Source organism: Aethalodelphis obliquidens, unplaced genomic scaffold (genome assembly GCF_003676395.1).
Source record: "Aethalodelphis obliquidens isolate GAN/ISIS:26980383/991018 unplaced genomic scaffold, ASM367639v1 scaffold15, whole genome shotgun sequence".
In the NCBI taxonomy this organism is placed as follows: Eukaryota; Metazoa; Chordata; class Mammalia; order Artiodactyla; family Delphinidae; genus Aethalodelphis; species Aethalodelphis obliquidens.
The window spans coordinates 1,911,318-1,929,786 of record NW_020837959.1 but is presented as its reverse complement, the minus strand read 5'-3'; the positions used below and the strand labels follow the sequence as shown (position 1 = coordinate 1,929,786).

At 49.3% G+C, this 18,469-nt stretch overlaps 1 protein-coding gene across 13 annotated transcripts in view; it reads left to right on the top strand.

Annotated features, from left to right (window-relative positions):
- ARHGEF7 (Rho guanine nucleotide exchange factor 7) overlaps positions 1-18,469 on the top strand; it is a 126,385-nt gene that overhangs the window by 67,514 nt on the left and 40,402 nt on the right. For 11 of the 13 annotated variants that reach the window (XM_027115816.1, XM_027115812.1, XM_027115813.1 and 8 more), the window contains 3 exons: positions 7,909-7,997; positions 17,836-17,930; positions 18,153-18,248. In XM_027115816.1, coding sequence (XP_026971617.1) covers positions 7,909-7,997; positions 17,836-17,930; positions 18,153-18,248 — 280 coding nt within the window. Of the gene's footprint in view, positions 1-7,908; positions 7,998-14,865; positions 15,267-17,835; positions 17,931-18,152; positions 18,249-18,469 lie in introns of those variants that run through there. The other 2 variants (XM_027115823.1, XM_027115811.1) reach the window with 2 other exon arrangements.

Sequence of the window (18,469 nt, the reverse complement as noted above, 5' to 3'; positions counted from 1 at the left end):
TGGGCACGTCCTCGGGGTCACAGAGCTGGTGATGGGCACGTCCTCAGGGGGTCACGGAACTGGTGATGGGCACGTTCTCAGGGGGTCACGGAGCTGGTGATGGGCACGTCCTCAGGTGGTCACAGAGCTGGTGGTGGGCACGTCCTCGGGGTCACGGAGCTGGTGATGGGCACGTCCTCAGGGGGTCACGGAGCTGGTGGTGGGCACGTCCTCAGGGGGTCACGGAGCTGGTGATGGGCACGTCCTCGGGGTCACGGAGCTGGTGGTGGGGCAAGCCATAAAGAGTGGAACTTGCTGATTGTGCAGACGTCTGTTGAATCTGTGCCTCTTGAATTTTGCTGTGCACAGCTCATTTAAATGGGAATTCTGGTCTGATTTTGAGTCACCATAGTAAGAGTGCAAATGAATTTTTCCTTTTCAGGTATTTCTCCAAAGTTAACCTTTGAAAATTACACTGAAAAGATAGTCCCAGAGGGTTGTTTTCAGGTGGATGAGAGTATGGTCAGTGTCGTCTGTTGTTTTCAGGTGGATGTGTGAGTGTGGTCAGTGTCATTTGTGGTGGCGGGTTGTTCACAGCTGTTGGCCTCTGAGCATCTAGCAGCCTGGCGTGCGTGTTCTGCTCTCAGCCCCACTTTTGGAGGGGGGTTTTGGGGCTGAGAGCCGGGGGTGGCGAGGGGGGCAGATGTGGCTCTAAGGAGAACCAGCATTGCGTGTTTATGAGTGTTTACCTGCATCAGGAGTGACTGCATCACTTTGTTCTGCCTAAAATTCCTATTTCTGTGTCTTAATCCTGTGTTTCTGTGTGTGCGTATGTGTGTGTGTGTGTGTGTGTGTGTGAGAGAGAGAGAGAGAGAGAGAGAGAGAGAGAGAGAGGGAGAGAGAGACCCCTTTTCATCGTATGTGCGTAACTGCATTGTTGTCCAAGGGCTGTTTGCAGGGGTCACATGGAATCCCTAGTTTTCATACCAAACTGAGACCCAAGTAACTTTGAAAACTTTCCTTTTTTTCCTGTTCGTTTTTTAAAATATAGGGAATAACATATTTGCTTAAATTGGTGATGTGTTATGCTGAGTATTCTTTATTTGACTGTTGAACCAAAGGAATAACCTCTTTTGGTAAGTTTCTATCCCGGGTGTCCTCAGGTTACTCTCCAGTATATTCTAAGGAAAGCTGTCCCCGTCTGATTTTAAATGTGGGCATTTGAGAAGGAAAGACGTGAAACCATGTTTTTACCGTATCACTCTGTAACAGTTGAGAGTGAAACTCTAGGATCACAGTAACATTTCTGTATTGCATTTTTTTTTTAGTAATTAATGTGGCTTTTTGATTTTGGAATAGGTTTCCTTTTTGAAAGGGCAAGTTTAGCATAAGTGTTGTAATTCACAGTGTCATTAATGCTTAATATTCTGTAAAGAAAATGTGCCAGGTCCCAACATACAGACTTCTCTAACTGGCCATCATGTCAGGGTCATTTCCTTACGAAAGACAAACAGCGACTTCCTTTAAACAGTGAGTTTCTCTTCTGCGTTAAATTTTGATTTGATTTACTAATATTTTTATTGAATAAACAAAGCTGAGATTCCTTCTCCGTGATATCCCCTGGGCTGCACGTCTCCCGGTGAGTTCTCGAGTGTCCAGCTTCTGTCCGGCTTCTCGGGTGGGGCGTGTGCGCGGCCGCGGCCGCCTGCCCCCTTGTGGCCGGAGGTGGCAGTGCTCTGGTCAGGCTTCACCCCGCGTGTTTGTGTCTTGGACCTGTGTGTGGTTTCTTGTTTGAAATACTCCCTCCTTGAAGACAGATCTCTTCCAAGAGTCTGCCTGAGGATGCTTCACATTTTGCTGCAAACGCACTGGATGTTCTTTCCTTCCATCTCTCTCATTTTATTCACACAGATGTATATGTGTATTTTACACGCACGCGTGATAGTTTCTTAAATTCGAGAGAGATGGAAGGAAAGCAGCCAGGAGGCCGGCTCTGTAGTGAGCGGCGCTGCTGCTGCCCTCCTTCCGGGAGCGCGGACGCGCTGGGTCTCCCGTAGGTTAGAACGTGAGCACTGCCGTGGCCCGGCTGCTGCTGGGGGCACTCGTGGGCTCGGGATGCTCCCAGGTCCCGGTTCACGTGTGCACCTCGTGCACCGGGTTTCTGTTAAGCGGTCATTTCTGATGCGCTGAGTTTTCTCGTCAGCGAACAGTGAAGGCACTTCTTGGAAGTGTTCCTTTAGGATCGGGTGAGCTTGGGGCGCTGAGTCATGAGCCGTGCTTGGCAGTGATGTGGGAACTTAAATGGCTCTCACTTGCTACTCTCACTTGCAGCGTGATGTTTAATGAGCATTCACACTGCCATTTCCTAAGTTTCTCATTTTCCAGTATTTTCTGTTTATTTTTGGCATACTAAAGTGACATGAAATGCAAGCTGGATTTTGGACGCAGTTATTACTCTGGCTGTGAAAGAGCAGTGTTTGATAGAAATATAACCTGTGCAGGGAGAGGGACGGGGTGACACAGAACCTTGTTTCATTAGTGTGGCAGGGAAAAGCATCTGCCCTCACCCCCTTCTTTGGCGTGGAATGGGTTTGGGCGTGTGCATGCACACATGTGCACGGGTGCACGTGATGCTGTGTTTCTGAAGGCACCCGGGATGGGGCTGTGCCTCTCCATGCTCTCTCTTCCTGATGCACATTTTTTGGGTGGGGAGAGTATAAAATGTAAGCCTGGCACCTCTGGGGCATGTGGGGAACCTCACATATGTACAGAGCGGCCTGCGGTTAGGGGGTTGGTAATTTGTTCTGGAATGTGGAAGTGAGTGTCTCTCTAGAGTAACATAATAAACGCACGCTCACATGAACACCGATGTTACTGGGCACTGCAGGGCGTGTTCTGTGAGCGTGGCCACGTCCCAGTGACCGTGATTAACACCCCCTGGTTCAAGGACACGCCCATGGGTCAACTGTCCTGTAGCAGTTTGGGGTCAGGGTCCATAGTCTTCAGTAATAGAGATGCTCTTTTCAAAAAAAGTTTTATTTGTGAAATATTACGTTAAAAGTAATCCAGGCATGTGAAAACAGAGCACGTGGGACAGAAAAGCCGATGGGGTGACGGGCAGAGGTCGCTTGCTCCCCCCTCCCCCTCTCCTGGCCCTCGCCCCCGGGAGACCCCGGCCCCTGCCATGAGCTGCCTTCTCCGCGCAGCCCCTTCTGTGTGTGGTGGGACTTCTCTGCCTGATTTGTGTCCTGCAGACTTTCTCTCTGACTTGTCCTCCCTTGCCCTCTCTCCTGTCGGTTCCCTTTATCAGGAATGCTAACTAATACCGTTTATTTCATGTCCACGGACATTGACAGTCATCTCTTGATGCCCCTCTTTGTAACACGAGGACTTACCCTTGACCTTTTTCCACCTTTGCGTTCTGCTTTTCATACTCCAAGGTTCTTAGCGATTGCACTCGGGTCTAAAATCACAGCCAGCGTCCATTCAACAAACATTTACTTCAGTGGCCACTGTTGTGGGAACTGGGGGAACAACAGTGAAAAAACAACAGAATGTCTACCCACAAATCAGGAAGCCTACCTGAGGTCCCCTGAATAGAAAACTGGGTAGCATGGGTGATGGGGAAGGGGGCGGTGCCCTGTGCTCCCTGCTGGCGTTAAGTAAAGAGAGGAGGGGCTTTGAGAGGATAAAGAAGGCTTAGGGCAGAGCAGCCCCCATGCACGGTGTAGATCTTATTTGGTTCCTAATTCAGATAAGCCAACTACAAAAGCCTTGTTGTAACCGACCGGGAAGTTTGAATATGGACTTGCATCAGATAATATTAAGGAATTGTTAGGAATTTGTCAGGTGTGATAAGTGCCTGATGTTAGGATTTTAATTAAAGAGGAGAACCCTCTGAGTAGGGTGGACACGGAAGTGTTGGTGGGCTCTGCTGTGAGGCTTCCAGGAGGAAAGGGGGTATGAGAGCAACCGGGGGCTGGCACCTGTGCAGGCTCAGCAGGGGCACACGTGTGTGGGGTTCTCCCCACTCCTGTGCACACTTGGAGATCTCTGTAACAGAGGCTCAGACCGAGGTTCAGGAGAGTCCACAAGGACAGATTATCGCTAAGTGAACCAGGAAGATGCTCAGCAGTTGAAAGCCAATAGGAAGGAGTACAGGGTTGAGGAAACTGACAGCACAGAAACCAGTGACCGTGGGGCTTAACCCCTGGGGAGCCTGACTGGGGATGGGAGAATGGTTTCCAGGCCGGGTGACAAACAGTGGGGACTCAGAAGTGGGAGCCAGAGTTGGAGTTGTCCTCAGGGTTGAGCGTCGCCCGTGGGCTCCGAGGGGTCAGTGCACACAGCCTGGCGGGAGGGCCGCCACCAGCGCAGAAAGCAGGGCTGTGAAACCTTCGGACAGGAGAGGCAGAGGGAAATGAGGGGTGACGAGAGGGAGCCCTTACCCTTCCAGAAAGAGGCGGAAGAAAAGCCCACGACAGCTGGGCCCTGAGGTGGCCGGGCTGTGACTGCCTTTGCCTCTGGAAGCATCGCCAGCGGCAGGGCCGCCCCCCGGGGGTGGAGGGGTGACTGTGTAGGGCTGCCGTGCTGCCCTAGCCCAGGACGCGAGAACTTGCCGTTTCTGGAAAGTCACGCTGCCTGCTCGTTTGCTTTGTTGTCTCCTGAACATCCGGTTAGCTTTTACCCTCCGTGGCTTTTAATCCGCTTTTCATGCTTTCGTTTCTTTGCTTCACTGGACCACACTTGGAGTCCATTCCTCAGATCTTTCCCTTCCCCGTTCCCTCCTCACTGCCCTGTTTACCTGTCCACCAAGATTTTCGTTTTAGTGACCATCGTATTCATTTCTAGAAGTTGTTTCATTCTTTTCCGGATGCTCTTCATTTTCATGATGCCTTTTAACTCATTATGGTCCTGATTTCTTTCCAGGCATTTTAAGCACATTTGCTGTACAGGCTCCTAGATTATCCTGTTAATTTCTGCATCTCGGGGACTGGTCCCCTCCTATGTTTTCTGTTTACACTCCCTTGGTGGTTCATTCTTCGTGAGCTTGTGCTTTATTTATGGATTGCTCTTTGATGGATGGCTGTTCAGTGGGTACCTCTGCACCCTGGGTTGCAGAAGTGCCTACGGAGACGGCTGACATTGGCTTCCTCCGGGCCCCGAGAGCTTTCTTGCCCTTGGCAAATCCTGGTGGTCCTGCAGGAGATGGTGTGGCCTTGGACTGCACGCTTGGCGGGGTCAGCCTTGGTTTGGTTTCTCACAGGCTGTGTCCCCCATCCCTGAGTGGCCAGCACACTTCCTAGCTGCTTCTCTGGCCGGCGGACGGAAGTCTCTAGGCTTTCTTTCATTAGCCGTGCGGGTCACCAGAGCTCCACCCGGTGGGACGGGGCAGTCCCGTAACAGCACTGGTTGCAGCCCGGCCCCAGGGCAGCTCCCACCACTGCCGGTGCTTTGCGGCCTCCTTTACTTGGGGCACCTGGTGGGGGTGGTCCCCATCCCCCTCTTCGTTTAGCACATCTGTGTTTAGCTTCTGTTGTTATCGGCGTTTTTGAACATTTATTGCGAGAAAGGGGGGCACGTGTTGCGTCCGTCGGCCCTGGAAGGTGGCGCTGTGCTGTCTTCCTGGCTCCCCCACCTCGTCCCAGCGAGTGCAATCTGAGTCAGCCATTGGATGGGCCAGAACAATGTCTTGTTTTTCTTAGGATAGTGGGAAGGCTGAGTATTTTCTAATATGTTTCCTGTGCATTTTCCTCTGTCATGCGTGCCCATGACTTGGCCTCTGTTACGTTGCACTGACACTTCAAAGTTTTCTCTGGTGGAGGCGCTAGAGGCCACCCGAGGCTCGCAGGGGTCCTGCGCTTCTCCTCGCCCCGCCACCACGGACGACTGTCCCTGGAGCCTGGGCCTGGAGCGTCGGCCAGCGCTGCCCTCCCGGGTCTCCCGCAGGTGGCACGGCGGCAGTTGCACCCTCTGCAGAGGGCGTGTTGGCGGCTCCTCCGTGTGACAGCTCATTGAGCGTCTGGACCCAAGGCTTCGGGCGTGTGTTCGTGACGCCTCCCAGCCCAGAAGTCTCCGTTTAGCGACCAGCACACTGTGTGCTTCCTTTTTCTGAGGGCGAAAAGACAGCCTCTTTGGACTTAAACCTTGATTTGTCTGGGTCTCTTCTGCCTGTCCCTTATTTTTATAGAATATTAGTAGATTGAAGCTTGCTTTTGAAAAAGCTTCTTCCTTGTAGTTCTCATAGTAAATCGACTGAATTTTGTTAACCGTGATGTTGTGAGGTATGTCTTAAGTTTAAGTAGAATGAGGCAGTTGGCAAGTTATTTGCGTTTAAAAAATCTAAAGCAGATTCAGGTCATTCTCGTGAATTAACCTTGCTGCACCCGTGTTGCTGTGTGTCTTCCTCCACGTGCTGTGTATGGTCCCCGGGGCGGTAATTGAGGCTTCAGCCACCTCCCTTTACTGTCGTCGCATATGCTTCACCCAAACTGCAGATTTTAAAGATGAAAAGGCATTTTTTTCTTCGGATGGAAATGTCGTAGTTTTTTCTTCCACAGTTAAATGCTTAGCTGCAGATACAAGATTGGGAAGCAAAGTGTATTAGCTAGACTAGATTGGTTTTCCTCCTTGTATTTCTCATGGTTTAGAAGTAGTTTATTTTCTGTGGAGTTCTGCTTCCATCCCATGGGCAGAGAGAATTCTTTCAGCTAGGAATAACACCTTCTGTTTTGCTCGTTATTTTCAGCTGTTTGGAAAGCCCTTACAGTGAGGCATTGAAAGAAGAGTTAGGTAAACAGCTCCGTAGGAGGAGGGGGACCCACAGCTAGAGACAGTACGTTTTGCTTTGGGCATTTTTGGGGTTTCTGTTGCTGAGAAGATAATGGAGCTATTGAGCAGTTGGAATTAGGGACCCGGAGCTCAGGAGTGTGTGGGGTGGGAGGGAAATGCTGCCTAAAGAGAGAGATTCTGGACAGGTGTGTTCAGCATCCTTCTACCTAACACGCCGGAGGGGCCCCGGCAGCCATGTGTACAGCAGGACCCTGCAGAGGGGGCAAGGGAGGAAGGGGGTTGTACAGACCGAGGCCCCCAGGCCGTGCTCATCACAGTTTCTCCTTTCCTCCCCACCAGCCCCACTCTGATGTAGCCTTGGAGAACCAGTGATAGACGCACCCCGCGGAACCTCAGTGACAGACACACCCGCCCCACAGAACCTCAGTGGCACACACACATACACACACACACACACACACACACACACAGAGTGCCAAGGAATCAGTTGGCAAGCGCTTCTTCAGTACCTATTCTGAATAAATCTCTCTTGAATTGGATGAAAGCCATGTGATGTTCAGTGCTTGAATCCTTGCAGTAGCCGTGACCGCTTTCCTTGTCGTCCCTGGTGTGGCGGCTCCGAAGGCAGTGAGGTTTTTCCTTGTTGCCCTGTGTGGGGTGGCTTTCCTTCCTTGTCTGTTGCCCTTGTTTAGAGGGACTTCTGCATCCTGAGTGACCTGGATCCCTCCAAATACAGTCCAGCCTGTGGGTCTTGATGTGTTAATATTGTTACGTGTCTGCCAACGTTGTCTCTGATGCTCTGGGCCTAGTAATTCACCCGTACTGCACGCCTGAGCTGCATGTGTAGCGTATAGATTAGTTCTTTTTTGTTTGTTGACAGCAGTGGTGCATAATCTGTCAGATTTTCAGCCTGGGCTGGGAGGACGGGCTGGAGGCACGGCTGTGGGGGCCTCTGAGCTCAGGGAGCCGACCGTGTGGTGGAGATGGGGCTGGGGGCCTGCTGGCTGCATGGGCTTCTGTCCCGCCGCCTGTTGGACTGGGGGCTCATTTGGGCCCAGAAGCTGGGGTCGTGCGGGGCTGCCGCGCGTGGTCCTCTCTAGGGTGGAGCCGTAAACCTGCCCTACGTCTTTATTTCAGAAAAGCCCGTGTCACCCAAATCTGGAGCCTTGAAGAGCCCTCCCAAAGGATTTGATACAACTGCCATTAACAAAAGCTATTACAACGTGGTGAGTAATCGCAAAACAGTTTTGAAGAATAACTTGTTTTTTTGAATGTCTCTAAAACTGAGCAGTGTAGAATGTAGGTAAACTGCCTAGAGAGGGAGGAAGGATATAAAAATCACGTATCGTCCGCCACACAGATACAACCACCGTTACTATTCTGCTCTGTTTCCTTCTGACCTCTACGTATTTCTATAATACTCTTATAGTTTTGTATGAATGTGTGGAATAGTACCCTGTTCTTATTGCGTAACTGGGTGTTGTGATTATTTCCCCATGCGGTTACAGCTCTTCAACACTGGGATTCTAAAAGGTGCGTAATGTGATTTACAGGTTTTATGTGCGTCAGAGGCCATTATACGTCAGAGGCCATATACTCCATTGGGAGTAGACGGTCAGTTTTCCAGATCAATACAGTTTCTAGTTCATTTTGTATGTTAACGTAGTCTTTTCTGGGATTGATATGTGTATATATATCAAATAGCATGAAATTCGAGGAGAGTGTCTAGACATTGTACATAGTGAAGGCAAGGGTTTCAGAATCCTAAAATTTGCTGCATTTTGAAACTTGAGCAGTTTGTGAGCTTAAAAAGTACCTGTGGCATTAAATCTAATATCTAATCCAAACCTCCTTTTTCCTGAACCGTTCCATCTGCTGGAAATGGGAAATGATAGTCTAGATTTGGGTAGATGTTACATTGCCGATGTGTATCTACCTGGTGTGATAAGCCAGCAGGGTGAACTTTCTAAACACAGCTATGTTTTGAATTCTGTGGGAAGCGTACACTTACTTAGTTATTTCTTCCCCACTCCCAGTCTTCTTTACTTTCTCGATTGGAGATGTAAATCTGCACCACGAGACCTTTGAGGATCTGGAGTAAAGTAGCGCCTGCTGAGCCTTTCCTGGCAGCAGCCCTTTCATCACGAGCGTTGCGTCTCCGGTGCTTTTATGAAGAGATGGTGCAGAGTCGTGCAGACCTGAACCAGTGACCTGGGACTGCGCGCTCAGCTCTCTTCTACGCATTTGCCCCCAAATCTTGCAGCGCAAGTTGGCCTTGGGGGCCCTCGTTCATTTCTTAAGGATTTGTCAGGGGCTCGCTCTGCCAGGCCCTGCTAAAGGCGTTGCTTACGCAGCGGTGAAGAGAACGGCAGGAACCTCTCCCCGTCGGTGTTTCCTCTCACCACCTGCCCCCGATCCGTGGCCTCCTCTTTGCAGGACTTCACTTCTGTACCTCTTCTGCTGTCCGGTCTCCGTGCGCCAGGCCGCTGAGCGCACCCCTGGTGGCCCGTGGCCTCCCCTCTCCTCGTGTTGGTCACCTCCTTCCCTTGAATCTCTCCACCGTCTCGCTGGTCTGTCCCCGTTCTCGTTAGCGCTCTTCACTGGCCTCATCTGGACTCCGACCCCCGCTGGCAGAGCACACCTGCGTCCCGAGGGCTCAGGGCGCCTGCCTTTCCTGGCCGAGCTCTGCTCTCCAAACCCTCCTCCTTCGAATCTTTGTCTCTTCGGGGTTTGTTCCTGGGACGTGGCTCTGCCCACATGTTTGCTCTTCAGTGCGTGGAATGTGTTATGTGTGGGGTCCTGTGCCGCTTCAGCGTTTGTTAGGGGGAAAACTTTCAGCTTACGGAGCTGCCTTTTCTTCGTGCACGTTCTCAGGTGAGGCGTTGCTTTCTTTTCCGGGGGAGGCTGCAGCGAGCAGCGCACTCCTCATCCACAGTGACGTGCCACAGCGGGAGAGCCTCCTCTTCAGTGGTGTGCGTCCAGATAACTGTATCAGAGGAAAGCAGCCGGTGCCGTGTGAGCTGGTGCCGGCAGCACTGCGCTGGCCTCCGGGGACCCTGCTTCCACTGGGTGTTTTGTAAAAGTAGGTAGCCGTGCTTTCCTGGAAACCCTGGTGGGTTGTTTTCTTCGGCACTGTGTGTCGTGCAGTCCTCTCTGGACTGAAACGTAACCAGTGCTGCTTTAGATTTCCTTCTTTAACTGCGCTTACACAGGGAGAAGAGCCTTTGTGTCACATGTGCTGTTGTCTTGGAGTCAGCCAACTCTTTCATTCTGGATGATGGGGAAACGCCTTGGCTTCAGAATCACATCCAAACGGTTGTTTACATAAAGCTCTATGAGTGAACAGTGCATGTTAAAATTGCCGTCGTGACGGACTTCGACGTATAGAGCTCGTGGGAACCATCTTTCGGCATATAGCACTGTCACTTTGCAGTGAACAGAACTGGTTAGTGACGAAGCCAGGAGTCAGTTTCAGCTTTCCTGAATTCCATATTTATAAATTATACAGAAAAGTAAAATGTGGGGCACAGTATGACACACAGAACAAATAGAATAGATAATGTGTTAAACTTTTCGCACTTCCTTGTGTAGTTTTGTTTTCACAGAAAACTGCAGAAGTACAGATATCTTTAACCCCACTGAGAGATAAGAACACTTTCTAGGAGGTGAGACCAGTGTGGGCTGATGATCTGTGAAAGATTTAGGTCTCCACTTGGGGTCAGTGGGGAGCACGGGAGAGCATTCTAGGTGGAGGCCCAAACACGTGGAGGTCAAGAGGCCGTGAGGAAGCTCCGCCATCATGTGATGGTCAAGATTGGGGAGCAGGAAGTGGCTCCTAGTGACTTATGGCCGTTCGTCACCTCTCCTCCCCTTCCGGGACCACGCCCCCCGCCCCGTGCACTGTTGGCAGACATGCTGGCCTTCTGCAGGTCTCTGAGGTGCTGTTCATTTTTCTTCATTCTTCCCTTCTGTTCTAGGGAGTTTTTTGTGTTGGCTAATTATTGCTTTTGCTAGCTCAAATCTGATCTTGAGCGCCTACCTTTCAATTCGTAATTTCCATTTGATTATTTTTATAGTTCAGTACAGACTGTATTTGAGTCATTGTTCTTATACTTTAAAAAATTCTTTAAGCATAGTTTTCTTTAGTTCTTTGGACACTTTGTTAAACAGGACTTTTATTATTTTAGGGCAGTTTTAAATTGACGGTAGACTTGAGAGGGAGCTAGACTACCCACGTACCCTCTTCCTCCCACCCCGCCACACACACACACACACACACACACACACGCCTCATTACCAGCATCACTCACCAGATGGGACATTGTTCACCGAGGATGGACCTGCACTGACACACACACTCATCCAGACTCCCCAGTTTACTTTAACGTTCACTCTCTGTACACGCGTGTATTCATCATTACAATGTCAAGTATGTCACTGCCCTAAAAATCCTCTGTGCTTTGTGGCTTCTTTCCTCCCCACCCTAACCCCTACCCCTGGCAACCACTAATCTTCTTACTGCCTTAGAGTTGGAATCATCCAGATTGTCGACTTTTCTCTGATATTTATTTTGGGTACCTGGTTGAGCTCCTAGAGGTAAATTTCCTGATACTGGGGGTACGGGTCCCCCGTGACTGTGTCCCCCCAGGGTTTATAGCTCAGGCTGGTCTGCACTGAGCCTCTAGCACGTCATCAACTACAGCCCAGGTCTTCCCACCCCAGCGTCTCTGCTCCAGGCAGTGCGACATCTTGGGGGCAGTAGCCTTGTGTCCCCTCCCCTTATGGACTCGAGAAGAGTTGTCGATTTTCAGTCTGTTCAGCTTTTTACTTGTTGTTAGGGTGGAGTGACGACTTCCACGTTCCTCACGTGCAGAACCAGGAACTGTTCTCAAAAGTAATATGGCAGCTGTTCATGGAATTCTAAAAACACTCAAGCCCTTTAATGTGGTAATTCTGCTTCTTGAAATCCACCCCAGAAAAATCACCTGAAAGGTATTCAGAGATGCTTGTTCAAGGGTGTTTTCATAGGGTGCTTTGTTACAACAATAAGTTGCAAGCAACCTAAATATGTAGCAGTACAAGAATGGTTAAGACACCAGCAGTACATCCATTTATAATTCTTAAAAATGCACATGAAGCTTTAAAAAATGTCAAATATTCATTTTAGGTGCAGTAAGCAGAACATAAAATTACCTAGATAATGTGATGTAATTATGTAAAAACGTTGTCCCTGCAAGTAGAAGGAAGTGTGCCAGACAGTGTGGCAGAGTCCCATTACTTGATGATGCAAGTAATAGAGGTGTTTGGAGGATTACTTTGGCACCAGAGCCCAGACTGTGCTGGAAATGTCAGCAGGGCATTAGAGACCTCAGGTGGGGGAGTCCGGGCCTCAGACACAGAGAGTCATGATGGAAGAAAAAACCCATAGCTTTGCTTTAAGTAAAGAGTTGATTAGTTTTTGTGACAAAGCCAGCCAGCACTGTTAACTTTGTTTTCTAATGTGAAGGTGTTTGAGGTCAGTCTGTCTTCAGGCTTAGGTCAGTGAATGGTCCGGAGAGCCCTTGTTTAGGTTCTGGGGGGAGGGGTGCTCCGGCTTTGTGTGTAGTGTTTGGGCGTCCTCTTGGGGGGCTGGCCTGGCAGAAGCCCCCCAGCTGCTCACGCAGTCATGTGTTTGTAAAAGGACGTTGGAAATGCTGGCCTTGGCCTTGTAGTGTTGTTGCGAGGATTAGCAGTGGGCCTTAAGGTGCCTGGTGAAATGCTGACCCTTAAGAGGTTTTCACGGTTGTTAGGAAGAGCGTTTAGAAGCACTGGGGGCATCAGGCCCATTTGCCAACAAGCATCCCATTTGAGGATTAATTACCTGGGAGGGCTGGAGTCAAGGGCGACAGGATCATACAGTGAAAGGGAACATGTTTGTCACCTGCCCGAGCTTGATGGGTTTGACAGTGAAAGGAGTTGACTGCACCTACGGCCTGGTAGCAGACGCCTTTCCTGGTGGAGATCAGAGAAAGTCCTTCTCTTCTAGAAGCTAGATGCCACCCCCAGAGGGAGTGAACGGTCTTTTGACACCCCTTTTAGGGGATGTCACCGGTAGAGAACGAGGTTTCTTAAATATGTCCATCTGGGAAGATATGGGTCCTTATGGCCTTCCGTGTCCTGTGATGCACTGGGGCTTTATTTTCCAGGGTTACATCAGTGCTCCTTATCTGTGGACAGCAAATGAGGCATGGTTTGCTTCTACTCCCCGGAGTACAATGAAAAGGCAAGGTAGCTTTGTCTTTGAAAGATTGCAAGTATAATAGGTAGCAATCAATGGTTTTAATAAATGTTCAGAATAGACGTGCATCTTGCATAAAATGCTGTAGGAAACCTCCACGGACCTTTCAGGTGCTCCAGAGCGAATCTGTGGCCGTCCGTCCCCTTGGCTCCTGGAGTTGCCTGGAGCCTCTGCCTGGTGGCCGGAGGTTGGCCTAGAGCCACACTGACCTCAAGCACTGCTTTGGCTTCTTTTATCCTTTATGGTCCCTTTACCTCGCCCACCTTAGCCAAGACTGCTTCTCAGTCCTGACGTCTGGTGTCTCCGCCCGGGGCCTGTACGAGGCTCAGGCCCATTATGGCTCTCACCCGGGACAGGGCAGCTCAGCTCCCTGCGCTCTCTGAGGAGCTGCGCCCTCCTCTCCTGTATCCCACCCACATTCATACCGATGGCGAGGGGCCTGCTGGCGTCTGTGACAAATTCTGCTCCCACTGTTTTTATGTAATTTCCTTGTTTTATATAGATGGAGATTTCCCGCTGGTAGCAGGAGCTGGGTAGAGTAGCAGCTGAGGCTTGGCCTGTGAATGAAGAAAGAGTTGAGCTGTTCAGTCGTGGGAAAGGCCGTCTTGTGAACTAGTCACGTCCTGAAGAATGGAGTCACGTGACGGAGCTCCAAGTAGGACTTTCGCGGGTTTGGGCTGGAAGGCAGAGTCCGAGGAGGTTTGTAAGATGCCTCCCACCTGAAGTCAGGGAGTGGACTCTGAGTATCTGTCACAGACCAGTAAGAGCCCTTTGGTGAAGACATGGCAGAGCTGGGACTCACGCCCGGGTCTGCCGGCTCCCAGGGCCAGCCCCTGGCCGGCACAGACCAGAGCGGCCCTGCAGCTTCTGCTGGAGCTCTTGCGTAGTAAACCTTCAGCATTCGGAAGAAATACATCCCAAGACCTCATGAATTCCCAAGTTTAGAAATACTGAAATAACGTAACTCCTTCTAAAAGGCACAGTAACATACACATTTTGCGTGCCCCACCCCCCAGACTCTTTCTGCGAGTTAATGTCGTGAAGTGCTAAGAGCACGCAGAAATCAGCACGCTGCGTTACATCAGTGGCTGCCAGTGGGGGTGGGGAGTGGGCTGCAGCCCTGTCCTCATGCCTCTGGCTCTGCGGGCGGGCAGGGCTGCAGGCACAGCTTCCTGCCCTGCCTGGCCTTCCTTCCTCTCCTTTCCCTCGGGGCGGGTAGCTATGAGCCGCTGGAGTCCTCTCTTACTTTTTGAAACTTTAACCCCTAAAATACAGTTTAAATAGACCAGGCTGAAAGGAAACGTGCGATGGTTATTTTTCCTTGTGGTTCATGGGGCTAGTTCGGTGGGTGGGAGAGGGGTAAGAATAGCTGTGCCATTCTTGAGTGTTTCCTACTGTGTTTCTGAACCAGGCTCATGGTTTTGAAATTGGGTTTTGGTTTGCGATGATAATCTTTTATTGTATCTGGATCAGATGACTTAATGTTACTGTTTATTTCTCTTACACGGAAATCAGTTATTTATTTATTTATTTATTTATTTTTTGCGGTACGTGGGCCTCTCACCGCTGTGGCCTCTCCTGTTGCGAAGCACAGGCTCCAGACGCGCAGGCTCAGCGGCCATGGCTCACGGGCCCAGCCGCTCCGCGGCATGTGGGATCTTCCCGGACCGGGGCACGAACCCGTGTCCCCTGCATCGGCAGGCGGACTCTCAACCACTGCGCCACCAGGGAAGCCCAGTTATTTATTTTTAAAGGACTATCAATGACACATAAAATAGAACATACGGCAGCTACCAAAATTTGCAGTGGAAGTTGTGACTCATTTGTAAAATGGGCGCTGCTCTACGCTCCTTCGCCGGCAATAATGAAGTGAGTTTCTGTGGTCTGCAGGGTAATGAGTTGGTCCTTTGTTTTGCTTTGCTGTAACGGCCGACAGTTCAGGGATTGTCTGTGTGGCTTGCCCAATGTCGTCCTCCTGTGTGGCACCATTGTTTGACCCGACTGGGCTCTCCACGCCTCCCGCCTCGGGGAGAGCTTGTGTCGGCTGGGCTCAGCCCGGCTGTTCCTCACGGTGCCGAGTAAAGGCTGCTCTTCCTGTGAAAGCTGCTCGCGTTCTCTGGACCAGCCTTTGTGTGATGGAGCTGTGGCAGCCGGGCTGTGAGGTCTCATGGGGTCCTGCAGCAGCCAGAGTGTGCAGAAGTCAAGAAGGGGGAGACAGGTGATGGCCGGAGCACACAGGCGTGCCGCTGACCTCAGGGAGGGACGTGTGGCCTCCTGGCCGCGTGGACGGTCGGCGCCGGCATGCCTCACTTAGCAAGTCTTGGTCGTGTGTTTGTGAGAAGCTAAGTGTAACTTGGATGGTTTGGGTGGGATTACTATAGAGCTTGACTTGAGCACTTATTTGGAGATCATGTTTACAACTAGTAGTTGAAATTTACCAACTTAACTGTCACAGTCGCTGCAGTCTTTTCTTTGGCATTGCTTCTGGTACATTCTCTGGGAAGCTTTTGTATCTGCTTGCTCTGCTTCATGCTGCGATGGAAGAAATGCCGTTTTCTTCTTCTCCTCGTGCCCGTGCGCCTGATGTTGCCACGCAGGGATTCTCCTCTTCCCTCGCACAGGAGCTGTTTTTCTGTTTTAGAAGACAGGTGTAGAGGTTTCCGAGCACGTCCTAAGCAGTGCTGCTAACAGTTCCTAACAGTTGTAACTGAGACGTGAAATCATAGTTTCGTGTTCACTTTCACATCCAGAAAGGGCTTTTTGTCTCGCGCACCTGTGACAGATTGAACTTTCGCTGTTTCAGCTCATTACGCTCTGCTTGTTTGCTTCACGTCATTTTGCAGGATACAGCGTGGATTAAAGTGTATGCTGTGGGCATGCAGTGGCAGGGCCACACTGTTCTCTCTGTTCTCCAGTCTTTGGACCCTTGGGTCCACTGAGTAGTTCTTTGAGGGGAGGCGTTGTAACTGTAAGATCAGCACCCACGTTTCCCCGCAAAGGGAGGGTCTCCTGGAGAAACCCCTCCTCCTCCGCCCGCTCCACCAGGCATCTGTGAATAGGTCCATTCAGGGGCGAAACCAGAGCTGAGAGTCAGTGAAAGAGCCTGATTCTCTTCATCTTCCATAGTGTAGTATGCGAGTTATCTAATCAGGGTTGCATTTACTCATGAATGACTGTGCTCTCCTCGAGAATGCAGAAGACAGCAGTGAGCAGAATAATAATCCGTGTTGCTTGTATTAGTGTTGAAATCTAAATCTCGCTTAATGATTACTTTTTCCTTTAATGTTTAGACATGCATTTTGATTATCAGAAATCGTGGGAGAAAACCGAGCGTGTTTGATACCTTTATTCTGTATGATTTCTTTTGCAGGATTAATTTAGGCTGATGTGTCAGTTTTGGAAGACGGACAGCACATTTTAGCGCATGCAGTAGATCCTCAGAAAGTATACATAGTATGATTTTCTGACTGAGGAAGATGCTGGCTCTCTAGCAGAGCGGGATGGAAACCATAGCTGAGGAAGGGATCTTACTTGCTTCCACTGCAGCCCTTAGCCTGTGGCTGGAGAAGGCAGCATGGGGCAGTGCAGGGTCAGCTGAAGGCTCACATCCTGGCTCTGGATAAGTTACTTAACCTCTCTCTGCTTTTACTCTTTCCCTCTGTAAAAGGAAGGTTTTTGCGAGGATTGGAGATACTATGGGTAGGGCACCTTCGTGCCCAGAGTGTAGCGTGCATCAGGAGTTAGTAGAAGGCCACCTTTGCACCTGGGCTCCATCAGGCTCCACCTGCAGACCCGGAGCCGTCCCGCCCTGCCCAGCCCAGGGAGGAGAGTTGCTCTCGGCGATTGCTGATGGAAAGGGGCACGTGTTTTAGTTCAGCTGTTTTGTACTTGTGTTTATGTTTTTAAGAGTTGTTAACTGATTTTGGCTATATTTGCTGTAGGGTATCAGGAAACATTTTTATGTTAAGGTTGATTTATAATTATCCTCCTATCTTTAAATACAATAGTGGCTATATAAAGGTTGCTTTACACTGGTAGACCTTTAATTTTTAATGTTTATAGGATGATCTGAGTTGATCATCTTCTCTAATGAAAGTCTGAGGTTCCCAGAAATGGACTGAGATTTACTAGACACCGTATAAAGGGTAAACTTCATGTTATTTTTAGTTGATAGACTTTCCATATGTCAAAATGCATAGATTTTAAGAATACAGGTCAGTGAGCTTTGATAGGTATATGTATCTGTGTCACAGCTACCCAAACCATGATGTAGAACTTGTCCATTACTCCAGAAATTTATCTCATGCCCCTTTCCGCTTTGTCACCTCCTCCCACCCCCGACTTTTGATTTCTGCCATCATAGGTTAGTTTTGCCTGTGCTTGGACTTACCGTAGATAGACTGTGCGGAATGTCCTTGTTGTGAATGGCTTCTTTTGCACAACACAGTGTTGTAGAGAGTCATCCACGCATCCACGCTGTTGCGAGTATCAGTGGGTCCTTCTTTCTTTCTAAACGGACTCGGCATTACTTATCTGATGATGAATTCATTCTGGCCTCATTCTAGGTATACCTGTGTCAGATGTGCTTGGCGGTGAGATGAAGTCAGTTGTGTAGCCTTGGTAACAGTTCATTACATGGATTTAGTAGTTAATCACAGGGAGTGACTGATGATATTAAACAAGTTAGTATTACATAGAAGCAACAATGTGAATTGAACAATGGTGATGAACTTGCCAATGCTTATACATCTTAATGTCAAATAATATTTATTCATCATTTGTTGTAGGTGCTACAGAATATTTTGGAAACAGAAAATGAATATTCTAAAGAACTTCAGACTGTGCTTTCAACCTATCTACGGCCACTGCAGACCACTGAGAAGTAAGTTAGATAATTGTGCCAAGCGTGAAAGAGTCGTCACCTTGGCTGTTCCTTTGTATTTTCAGAGAACAGAGGCTGAGCTACTGGAACAGAATGAGCAGCAGTTTCCTACAGACATGAGCACTTTGTTTATTAGACTTTTAATAGGGTGCTGGGCTGGGAGAGGAGAGGAATGTAAGTAAAACTGCTCACTTATTTCTCCTGTTGTTTTCTCGGCTCTAGGTTAAGTTCAGCAAACACTTCATATTTAATGGGAAATCTAGAAGAAATATGTTCTTTCCAGCAAATGCTTGTACAGTCTTTAGAAGAATGTACCAAGTAAGTAAGATGCTAAAAATTGCAAAATTCAGATTGATATAAATGGCATTTAAAGGATCAGATTTAGCATAATTTTAGAATTCACATTTCTAAAGGTGGAAACTAGGTTATTTTATTTATTTAGTTTTTTGATGTGGACCATTTTTAATGTCTTGATTGAAGTTGTTACAATATTGCTTCTGTTTTATGTTTTGGTTTTTTTTTTTTTTTTTTTTTTTTTT